The 12,229-nt window shown below is 38.2% G+C and overlaps 1 protein-coding gene across 1 annotated transcript; it reads right to left on the reverse strand.

The window, feature by feature from the left end:
* Positions 1 to 9,358: 9,358 nt before the first annotated feature.
* LOC136062939 (uncharacterized) lies at positions 9,359 to 11,727 on the reverse strand. The gene is made up of 4 exons (XM_065762687.1): positions 11,462 to 11,727; positions 11,061 to 11,116; positions 10,117 to 10,919; positions 9,359 to 10,024 (listed from the first exon to the last, which is right to left on the reverse strand). The coding sequence occupies exons 1-4, from the start codon at positions 11,725 to 11,727 to the stop codon at positions 9,359 to 9,361; spliced, it is 1,791 nt and encodes a 596-aa protein (XP_065618759.1).
* Between the last annotated feature and the right edge of the window lie 502 nt (positions 11,728 to 12,229).

Raw genomic sequence — 12,229 nt, forward strand, 5'->3', positions numbered from 1 at the left:
TAAACTATGAGAGAAGCTGAAAACCCAAAAGACTAACGCACAGGGACTTGGCAGGAAGAAAGTCAGCTCACTCAGGAGGTAGCACCATCAGGAAGCTGGTGCCGTTATGGCTGAAGGAATAAGGAAAGCTGACGATCCTAAAGACTGACGATCTTGAAACTGACGATGTTAGTGGAACCTTGGCTTTATCACCACGCATGAATATATAAGGAAATGGCTTGTATTCCACGCTTAATGTTAGTATGCTATAAGGAAAGGATTCTGTAATATACGCTCATTAGGATTCCTATAAGGAAAGGACTTCTAGCCCAAGGAAGAGATGGTCAACCCTCTACTACTATAAAAGCCTCAATACCCTCACAAATCAAGGTACGCATAATAACACTCTCTCTAGCACTCTAGAGTTGTAAAAGGTTCTAACTTGACCTTCAGAGGGTATTTGGCCGGCACCACACCAGTGCTCTCTATGAGGTCTTCTCTTTTCTTTGTACAGGTGGCGTTTTGAGTGTACGAGCATTATGCGGCTCACTGGTGATATTTTTAGCATCATCAAGTCCAATCTTTGGGATGCATTTATAAGCCGCTTTGTTAACTATTTTCCTATTATTTGCTGGTTTCAAGTGAATCACCTATTTATTTTATTTATTTTTTACTTTTTATCTACAATACTTTCAGTAAAAAAAAAAAAAAAAATCAGCAAAAAGTTAGATAAATAATTTTCAAGACACATAACATATTAAAAATAAAATGAGGTTTTAATTGGCTTACTGTTCAACAACTATCATGGAACTACCTTCTTCCAGCTGTTGGTGATGACTATCTCTATATGAGTATTCAATAAGTTTTTCACAATTGTTAATTTGGATTGGTACATAATAAAAATGTTGTGAATAATGAATGCCGGTTAAAGTAATTTTACTTAAATCAAAATAAGATTATGTTAATAATTATAAAAAATATTAGGTACCTAATATTACTTATAAGCTTTACAAAACTACGTGGAACATGGGCAAAGACGAATTCACCTTGGGACAAGGGAGATAGCCCACCCTAGCCCCAACTCCCTCTCCAAATTTATTTTGTTTTATATATATATATATATATACTTATGCGACTATTTAAAATTTATCATCTAAAAGTTCAATTAATCCAAAGAAGCTTGGTGAAAGAGTATAATTAAATGTGTGTGTGTTTAATTGTAAATTTATTTCTCAAAAAAAAAAATCCAAAGAAGCTTAAAAAAAAAAAAAAATGAAATAGCCAGCTAGCTTGTTACTCTGAGCCCGCCCTACATTACAAATAAATTTTTTAAAAACATAAAGCATTTTAGTAAAGAGAAAATCCTAATCAATAGGAAAATAAGGGCAAAAAGAGCAATAAGATGCTATAAGGTGTTTCAATTCATATTACTCTTTTATTTTTATTTTTTTAAAATGTAGTTTTTCTCTTTTGTGGGTGTGCCCTTTACGCTCTTTTTTTTTTTTTTTTTAACAATATATATAAATCTTTTCTTAAAATTATGGTGGAGATGGTATATTTAGGGCACATATGTTCTTTCTTTATTATTATTATTCATTGTCATTTCTTTCTGAATTTTTCCAAATGGTTGGCAAGAATTAAAACATCAAAATCTTTTTGTTTATACTACACCTACGAGAGGAATATTCTCAATCATGGGAGAGATCAAAACTATATTTTGCAACAAAAAGATGAAGATAAACTATATTTTTTAACCCAATGACCCAGCTACATCTACAAGATCGTGTGTCTGGCTAAACCAAAAAAAACATGACAGGATAACAGATATTCGAAAAGTTTTCAGGGGAAGAGTGATTGCTAACAAGACCTGGGTCATGAGAAATAGATGGTATTGCATGTTTCCGAAACATGCTGAAGTTTCTCCATGAGAAATATTGAAAGTACCATAGGCAATCCACTGGGCCTTGTTTTGAACAGTCTGCTCCATTATAAATCGACCATTTCAGCAACCACCTTTTTTAAGAGAGCAAGGCTAGCAAGCCGTGGTAGCTTTAGGATTTTTTTTTAGGGGAGGTCAATAGTGTTAGAGCTAGGAATAGTCCAGAGAGAGAGTTTATTTATTTATTTATTTTGTTTAATGAAAAAGCAATTTTAACAGTAATGCTACTGATGCAACACTTTTATAATAAAATCTAGGTGACAAGTTGTTAAAGATATATAAAAAAGTAATGTTAGTTGTGAGTCTATATAAAAACTAATTACAACATACCACTTAACTTTTATTGTAAAATTATTATGAAAATATTGTGAAAGTAGAACAAAAATAGTTATATTTAAACTTATTTCAGTTAGGTTCAAACAAAATTTAGGCTTAGGGTGTTCAAATTTTTTATTTAGGGGTCAAAAAAAATTATATATAATGTATTCTTTTTTTAGGCTAGCTCGGGTGGTTCAAATGAACCCCCTAGGCTGGCTGTAGCACCGCCCATGCTAGGAAGAAGGAATACAATATCAACATGACCTATTGTGATTAAAACAATATTACTTTTAGTTAGATATACCATTTATATTATTTTTATTATGCACCAATTACAATATGTTATATTAACAGTTGTGAAAAATATCAGTATATATCTAAACAACTACACATATTAATTGTTTTCAATGATCTACAACTAATATTGGATAAAGTACCGTTTTCATCAAAGTACACAAACTCTAGTGAATGAGTCTGAGACAAAATTCAGCTACAACTCTAGTCCACCCAATACATTTTTATTAGAAGTGAATTTTGACAAATTAACCATTAGATAACATTTTCTTCTTATATTCTTCATGTAGGGATATTGGGCCTAGGAGTTCATCATTTGTTTGTTTTTCAGGCCTGTGGCCCAATCCAAGAATGAGGGGTTGTCCGAGGAAGATGAATCTTTATTAAGAAAAGACTGTATTAGTAAATATAGGTTAGTTTTGATCATAATGGCTCAAGAGGTGGGCCGAGGATAAATGCATCCTCGGCTGACCAATGCCGAGGTCCAAAGAGGTTGTCTGTCGCTCAAGGTGACATTCCAGTAAGTCTCGTTGGTGCTGATAAGCATTGTAGAGACGTCAAACAGGGAAAAGTCTTGAAATATCTTAGGAGAAAGCTGCTATCACCGCATTAAATGCTCTGCAACTAACTCTCTGGCCGCATTAATGTGGAGGTGATACCTGAATAGTGGTTTTCAATCTTACAATTACAACATGAGGATTTATGGGAGGCGCTGATGGGACAAGTATCAACACCAACCATCTAGCATACATGTGGAAGGTGGAGATGAAAAAGGAAAGATAATATAAAAGAAGAAGGAGGCAACAAGACAAGGGGATCGAGAAAAACACATAGGAAACACTGTAGCATCAAGAACTAACTATGTAATCGAACCTATGAGAAATATATAAGAACAGATCTCCTCGAACTTTGCTGAGGACGATTTTCTTCAGCATAAACTTGTTTGCTTACATTCTCTTGTTATCTGAATCTACCTGAGCACCTGTCTAATTCATTAAAGCCCAATTTTTCAACCCACTCTCTACAAATTCATTATTTTAGGCTTTTTGGACCTAAGTCCACCCCTACCCGTTGGGCTAAGAATTCAAATCTGGTCCTTGCACTTCATATTTACAAAATTTTCAAAAAAAATTAAAGATCAATAGCTATGTCGAAAATCAAATGTTTAAATTTCTAGTTTTTGTAATTTAAAATTATGCATAAAAAATAAGTATAATGATCAACTAATAAATAAAACCTGATTGACACGAAATTTGATGTGTGTGTAGTTCTCAACTTCTCATGAGTTTATATTACCCTCCTATGAGAGTGGTGAACTCCACTCAATGCATCTAATAATTTTTATTCATAATTGAAATAGTAACTAACTTGTCATTACTTATTATCGGTTTATTGGTTATATCTACTTACTTAGGTTTTAGGGATAGGTATTAACATTTGAAATAAACTCATTTACATTTTGGTGGCATTTGTTTACTTTATCAAATTCATTTATGGTGTTTTGATGGCATGATTTGACAAATCTACTAAGAATTTTAAAGGTTAAAAATCCTTAGATTTGGAATGATATCTAAAATTAATGAATTTAAAATCAAGACATTTCAAATCTATTGAATTAAAATCCAAATCCAAATTCAAAGCTAAATTCATTTTTCCAGATGCAACCTTAGAGAAACATCAATTGCACATATAGAGAGAGAAAATACACGTTTCTTGGTAGTGGCACAGTATAACTAGATTATTGTTTCAGTTGGATCTTGCATTTGATTTTGCTTAATCATTGCTTCATGGAGAAAGATGGGGATTTAAAAGATATTATTTTTCCAAAAAGTTTAAATTTATCTTTTTCTAAGAGCTCATAAATCAAATCGGGTATCATAGTGACTATGACAATTGACAGGTATTTAAACAGGTCTTGGTAGAGGCTGTGCCAAAAAAGGAGAATTTTTCAACAGATCTTAGTGGAGGGTGATGCTAAGAACTGTTTTGATGCATTTAATGACACTCATTTTGGGAAATTGGATTCTCTCATTCAAGATATTGCAATTGCTGCTACACATTTCACTAAATATAGTTTCCAATGGGTTAGGAGGGAGAGGAATTCCAGTATTTTTTTTTTCTTCAATAATGAAATCATCATTAAAAAAAAATTTGACAAAATGTCTAAATGCAATTTGTTGTTCAGAACTTGCTTTGGCACAAGCTGCTCTTTTATTTATTTTTTTCCTTTTTTTTTTTTTTTTTGGATTGGAAATTTGGAAGTAGAAAATTATTCAATACACACACTTTGGGTAGAAACAAACAACATTCGCTGATGGTTTAGGTCATTAAGGCTGTGTTTGTTTCGTGTAAAACGTTTTCTGGAAAATACATATTTTCCGGAAATGCTATTTTTCGGAAAAGGAAAATATTTTTAAGTGTTTGGTTGAATTATGAAAATTGTTGTGGAAAATATTTTTATGCGTTTGGTTGTATTAGGAAAATGCTATTTTCCGGCATCAAATTCCGGCAACAACACAACCAAACTCCGGCAGCAGCAGCAGCAGCAACAACAACAACAACAATAATCAGTTCATTAAAAAAAAAAAACAACAACAACAATCAAATTAAAAAAACAACAACAACAACAATCAAATTAAAAAAAAAAAAAAAATCTGAGAGATCGAGGAAGAGAGAGCGTGGAGGCGATGGGTGTGATGGCGCGATCGCGATGGGCTCTGGGCTTGGAGGCGATGGCGCGATCGAGGAGACGACGACGTGCGACGGCGCGATCGAGGAGGCGATGGCGCGATCGACTGGTCGACGACGTGCGATGGTGCGATCGAGGAGGCAATGGCGCGATCGACTGGTCGACGATGTGCGATGGCGCGATCGAGGAGACAACGAGGTGTGATGGCGCGACTCGTGGGTCTCGCCGACGCGGTGCAACTGGTGGGTTCGTGTTCGAAGGTCGCCGGCGATGGGCTCTGGGCTTGGAGCGCCGGTTCGTGCTCTCTCTGGGTCGGTGCTCCTTTCTCTCTTTTCCGGTTCGTGCTCCTTTCTCTCTTTCTTTCTCTCTTTTCCGGTTCGTGCTCCTTTCTCTCTTTTCCGAAAAATTTGATTTGAAGTGAAAATAAGGCCGGAAATCAATTTCACCCGTTTTTGGCCTTATTTTCGGTCAAAGGGAAATCAATTTCCGTTGACCCAATTTTCCAAGCACCCAAACACAGCAATTTTTCGAAAATTGATTTCCGGAAGTGGTTTGAAGTTGAAACAAACACAGCCTAAAATGGCTTTTCTCACCCCACACAACCCCACCCACACCCCCCCCCAAAAACAAAAAAAAAAAAGTCTTTAACATGGCTGATGGACTATATTTATGTTTGTACAAAGCCCACAAGGTTTCTATTTTTTATTGCCCAAACTCCTTACATACAGAGTATCTGATTAGCCGAACTACTTCACTTCACGGGATTAGGCCAATTCTCAATGTATTGGGCTCACGGCCCAATTTTTGTGACTTCATGGATCGGGCTATCCGCCTAAACTGGTTTGGATACACATTAACAATTAGATAAATATTGACGGTGGAAAAATATATAATTTTGCAACTTTTTAAATTTAATTCTCCTATATATAGTTACACTCACAAAAAAAAAAAAATCTCCTATACATAGTTACACTTTTAATCAATTTATTTTTATACAATATAGTTACACTTCTAATCAATTTAAAGCAAAATATGAGGTTTGTCAATGATGAAGAGTTTGTTGAGTATATACAACGTATCGGTGATGAAAATGAACAATTTATAATGAATGATTTAATTAAACTACCCTTTCAATGGCAATGCAATGGAAGGATCGACATTCTATATACAACTTGATTGATTAAGTTTTTCCAAGTTTGCAAGAACATGCAATGATGCAAGATATATGGTTGATAGAGCTTTGCTAACGCCTATAAATGATGATGTTGAACAACTTAATGCAAAGATAATTTCTCAATTCCCAGGAGATAAATTTACGTTACATTCTTTTTAACTGGGGTAAATTTGGAACTGATGAAGTCTGAAATGGAAGTAATTAGAGCCTATTAATGTTAACTAGCTTGTAACATTATGCATATGCATGAATATACTTAATATATATATATATATATATATATTAAAATGCATAGTATAATTCTTACCTATATAATTTAAATATTATTAATAGTCATTCTTATATATATATATATATATTTTTTGAACTCTTCAAAAAGTCTTGTAAGAATATTATTAGGTAAAAAATGCAAATTGTTCATATTTTTTTAAAAAAATTATGTTCCTTAATTCTAAACTCTTTAGTTTTTGTCTGATACTTTATTTTCAAGAAATTAAGTACTGGGTAAATTTTTTTTTTACACATTTTTTTTTCTTTTGTAAATTGTATATTATTAAGTGGATTATAGATATTTAAAATAATAATTAGTATTTAGATTGTAAACTATGAAGTGATTTATCTTTTCTTTTCTTTTTATATGGTGCTTTACTTTCAAAAAATAAGTACTAAGTAAATTTTCTTTTTTCACTTTTTTTTCTTTTGTAAATTTTATATTATTAAGTGGATTATAAATATTTAAGATAGTAATTGTGGGGTCCGTGGGCCTGATAGCCTCGGTCCATCATGTAGCAGGCCCAAGGCCCATGCCGAGGAGCGCAAGCTATTTCTGAGGAGAAGGGGGGAAGCCTATTCTCTTGAATCCACGCCGAGGATACCTTGTCCTGGCCTGACAAGAGTGATTTCAGGGAGTGGCTAACCCCAAAGTAAGCTGTCACTCTCGCATTTAATGCACTCAACTAACCCTCCTGGCCGCATTAATGGAGAGGTAACCCCTTGGCAGGATAACGTTGGTCAGAGTGAGCCACTTGAGTATCGATAAAGCCTCTGATGGGATGGACGACCAGAAAGAAGGCGAATAGACAATCAACAGATGGAAGCAAAAGATAGGAAGATAAAAACTATAAAAGAAGAGCTAGTAAAGCCAAAAAAAGGGGAGGAGAAAAAAAAGGCCTCCTCGGACTAGGCCGAGGAGCATTCCCTCATTTGTAAGAAAACACTTAGCCATTTTTAAAAATAAGTTTGGGCATGGTGATCAACGGCCAGCACCTAAGCCTGTCAGCCCACCTCTATAAATGTATTGTTTGGGCTTGTTGGGCTGAAAACCCAACACTCAATTCAAATTGAGTCCTTACAATTGGCGCCGTCTATGTGGAGGATTAGGGTGCTGGCCGGTGCACCAGGTAAACGTTCCAAGTTATAAGTATTTGTTCTACAGTAGATTGAATAAGATAAGGTTCTACGTTCTAAGTGTTTGTTTTACAGTAGATTGAATAAGATAAGGTTCTAAGTTCTAAGTATTTGTTTTACAGCAGATTGAATAAGATAAGAGTTCTAAATTTTAAGTATTTATTGTACAAAAAAAAAAAAAAAAAAAACGAAAGAGAAAAACAAAAGATCTTGATATTATTAATTCAAACGTAGAAAAATTACATATTACAATCAGAGGCTCAGGTAGGCCTGTGTTACAAGTAAATTTACGAGCTAATAGCCACCTGCTATTCCTAGCTACTCCTACAATCAGAGTTGCCCAGGNGGACCCAAACCTATGGTAAAACTACACACACCATTATATCTAGGTACTAGACAGAACCAAGGTATTGCATGGTCCTCGGACCCAAACCTATGGTAAAACTAGTTACTTACAGGAAAAATTGAAGTGGTAGACAGAGCCAAGGTATTGCATGGTCCTCGGACCCAAACCTATGGTAAAACTACACACACCATTATATCTGGGTACTAGACAGAACCAAGGTATTGCATGGTCCTCGGACCCAAACCTATGGTAAAACTTGTTACTTACAGGAAAAATTGAAGTGGTAGACAGAACCAAGGTATTGCATGGTCCTCGGACCCAAACCTATGTGAAACTACACACACCGATTATATCCAATACTTACGAAAAATTGAAGTGGTAGACAGAGCCAAGGTATTGCATGGTCCTCGGACCCAAACCTATGGTAAAACTACACACACCATTATATCTGGGTACTAGACAGAACCAAGGTATTGCATGGTCCTCGGACCCAAACCTATGGTAAAACTAGATACTTACAGGAAAAATTGAAGTGGTAGACAGAACCAAGGTATTGCATGGTCCTCGGACCCAAACCTATAGTGAAACTACACACACCGATTATATCCAATATTTACAAAAAAAAAAAAAATAGAAGCAGTGGACAGAACTGACGTATTGCATGGTCCTCGGACCCAAACCTATAGAAAACTAAATAATATTATGCATTACCAGGGTAGTATATGGTCTTCGGACTCGGACCCATAAAGAAAATAACTGCTCTGAGAAAAGCCAAAGCGTTACTCAATGTCAGGCGATAATACAACCCTTCGATTTATATTTGGATGATAACAGATGGTCCCATGATGCCAACTCCAGAATGGAATACAAATATTGAGTAGAATACAATAGCAAAACAAACAAAATAAAGTATCATTAAATGAAAGCAAAATCTCAAGTATTCGATTCAAAAAGAAAGTACACGACTCCCTTACAATGCCACTGAGGCATGAAACGAGATAGTATCAAAGGAAAAAATAAACAAAGCTATCCTAGGCCGTATACTAGTTCCTTCAACTCAGTAGGTAAATCAAAAAGCTAGGGCCAAAGCTCAACAGCTAGATCTCTAAAAGTCCGTCGGAGGACTGGCCACGTCTTGAGGTCTTTCCTGACCCTCGGTTACGACTTCCCCCAACGCTATCCGGGGTTCGACTTCCTCGGATGGTTGATCAATTAACGGAGCATCCTCGCGGTCTTGTCTTGACTTTCAACCGATGGTAAGGAAGACTCCTCCTCAGGAGCAGCAGGCGTAACCTCGCGAATGGCAGTAGGGTAATATACCCTATCTTCCCTTCTAAGATCAGACGAGGCATCAATCCCTGCTTGGTTGAGGGCTTCATGCCAAGTTTGAGAGCAATAATGCCTGCACACAGCAGGAACTTGAGCCCGAAGGGTGGCTTCAGTCTTAGCCACCCCTTCGGTGAAAGCCTCTTCTTTTGCCTCGTCCACAGAGCGCTCAGCGTCTGTTTTTGCAAAAATTGCCTCGTCTCTGGCTCTCACAGCCTCGTCCCTGGCATACTCGGCAACACCTTTGTCGTGGATTGCTTTGGTCAAACTTCCCTTCATGTAGGAAATGTCCTCTTTGGCCTTCTGTAATTGACTTTCAACCTCTTGCAAGTGGACAGTTTGATCCTCAGCTTGCTTCCTGACCACGGCTAGGTCAGAAACAGCAGTATCCCTGGCCTTCGCCATTTCTGCCAGATCCTCGGTCGCCTTTTTCAGGTCGGCCTCAGATCTCTTAAGAGTTTTAGCCGCTTCTAGGAACTTATCGCGCTCTTGCGCCAAGGCGTGACTATGGTCGCCAACCTCTTCGCCCAACCTAAAAAGGGCCTGGATAGCCTGCCAGCAAAAACAAGCAGCTTTATAAAGAGAAAGAAAAGTACTAAGCAACAAAAATTTCTAGTAAAAAGAATGGTTGCCAAAGGACCTACCATGCCTAGATATTTCTTAAGGTCGAAGACAACCTCTACCCCACTCATTTTCTCCAACTCAGCCATGTCAATGGGAAGAAGAAGAGATTTCTCTAGGGCCTCGGCTACGAGAGCCCCCTCGTCTCCTTGAGACTCTCGTATTGACGCGTTATCCATTAGGGGCTGGTCATGGAGCATGGCAGCAGGCAGCCATGCTTGAGCCTGGGGCTGCTGGATGACCTTCTTGCCTTTCTTTTGATCACCAAGCTTCAACTGCTTTGGGGGTCTACGAGTCTTACCCTCCTCGGGCGAAGAATGAGATTTGCTCCCATCCATTGGATCCTTACCCTTAGAAAGTCTTTTCCTTTTCGGATCAGGAGACTCAGTAGAAGGGGCAGCTATTATAGGGGTGGATGATGACCTGGTTTGCATGATTGGAACCTGGGACTGAGGTGCTGGGGGCTGGGATTGTAACTCCCCTGGTACATCTTTCTTGGAACCACCTTCGAGTAGGTCAAGAAGATTGGTCCGGGGCTGCCTCTTTAAACCCATCTCGGCTTGGGTACCAACTCTTAAAGACTGAAGATCGGCTTCGGATAAGTGAGGATCCCCTAGGTCACCGGGAGGATCCTCGGGCTGATCAGCTAAGTCAAATACACTATACTCGTCCTCGGAGGAGCTCAATTCAACCACCTCCCTTGCTTTCTTAGGCGGTCCTTTCTCGGCCACCGTTACTTGCTGGGATGAAGAGGGACCTGATAGCGGAATACCTTCAGGTATGTAAGACCCCCAGTAAAAGAGAAACCGCTCTCCACCACGGTAATCTGTGTAAGCCGAGGATCACGAGCTCTAATTACGTGCTGCGGAACAGGGAATGACGTTTGAGCTGGGTCACACCCGAGGATTTTATGAGCAGCTCTGACTTGGTTGTCAGATTCGTTCAAGAAAAGTTCCGACCTGAGAACGGTCTCCAAATCCGCTTTGTTGACCAGGTGGAAGTGACGTGCAAAGGCGTGTGGATCTGTGAAAAGAAAAGTGAAATTCTTATGATTAGTCAACCAAGTTGAGTATATAGGTATAAAACGCAAAGGCACTGAAACCTAAATTATCTTGTACTTCGGACGCCCTACCTAGCTTCCCCTCTACGGTTGGGCAATGAAAGCCGTCGTGCCATTCTCCCGACACTATGAGGAAATCTTGGTTCAACCCCTTATTGGAGTCAGGAAGACACTGGATAAGACGAACCCTATCGTCCCTTGTCTTCATATAATACGTCTTACCCCTCAGGTGATGAAGGTTATAACACCAATTCACATCATGGTGAGTCAGTCTCAGCCCCATTTTCTCATTCAGGGTATCTACACACCCTAGTATCCTAAACACATTCACAGCACACTGAGTGGGGGACAGGCGGAAATGCCTGAGGTAATTGAGGGTCACCGGCCTCATAGGGATTCTCATCCCTCCTTCTACAAAAGCAACTATTGGAATTACGACCTCACCCTCTCTCCTCTTAAGGTACCACTCTCCTTCTTCGCAGTATTTCAAGTTCACATTACCGGGTATTCCATAGTCAACAATGAATTTGTTCATCATTTCCTCGGACTCAACCAACTCCTTAAACTTACCCATTCCCCAAAGATAACTAAAAGCTCTAAAAAAGAAAAAGAAGAGTGAAATCAAGGAAATTTGGGGTCACTAGAAAAAGAAAACTTACAGAGGTATGACGATACTCTTCAGCTAATGTGCCAGTCGAACCAAGTTCAAACTATATGCATCAATAATGATAATCGCGAAAATGATGAAACCAGGCAAGTCAAACAGGTATTTATACTCTCCCTTAATTTTTCCAAATGAAACCGCTTTCTCATAAAGGCAGGAGATCATGCCGCTGAAAGTGGGAAACGTGGTGCCGTCAAAAATTTAATGTGGGCACCCATTAATTCTCGAAACGCTAAAAACGCGCATCGGGCAGTCAAGAAGCCGCCAGCATCAGTATAAACTAAAGTGAGGCCATTCGTCCAGTGGATCCGCATGCATCAAAACCCTCCTCCCCGTTCGAGGGAACGTGCAGCAGAGTTTTGAGGGGCTATTGTGGGGTCCGTGGGCCTGATAGCCTCGGTCCATCATTAGC

This window comes from Quercus suber, unplaced genomic scaffold, assembly GCF_002906115.3.
Source record: "Quercus suber isolate HL8 unplaced genomic scaffold, Cork oak 2.0 scaffold_469, whole genome shotgun sequence".
NCBI classification, from domain to species: Eukaryota; Viridiplantae; Streptophyta; class Magnoliopsida; order Fagales; family Fagaceae; genus Quercus; species Quercus suber.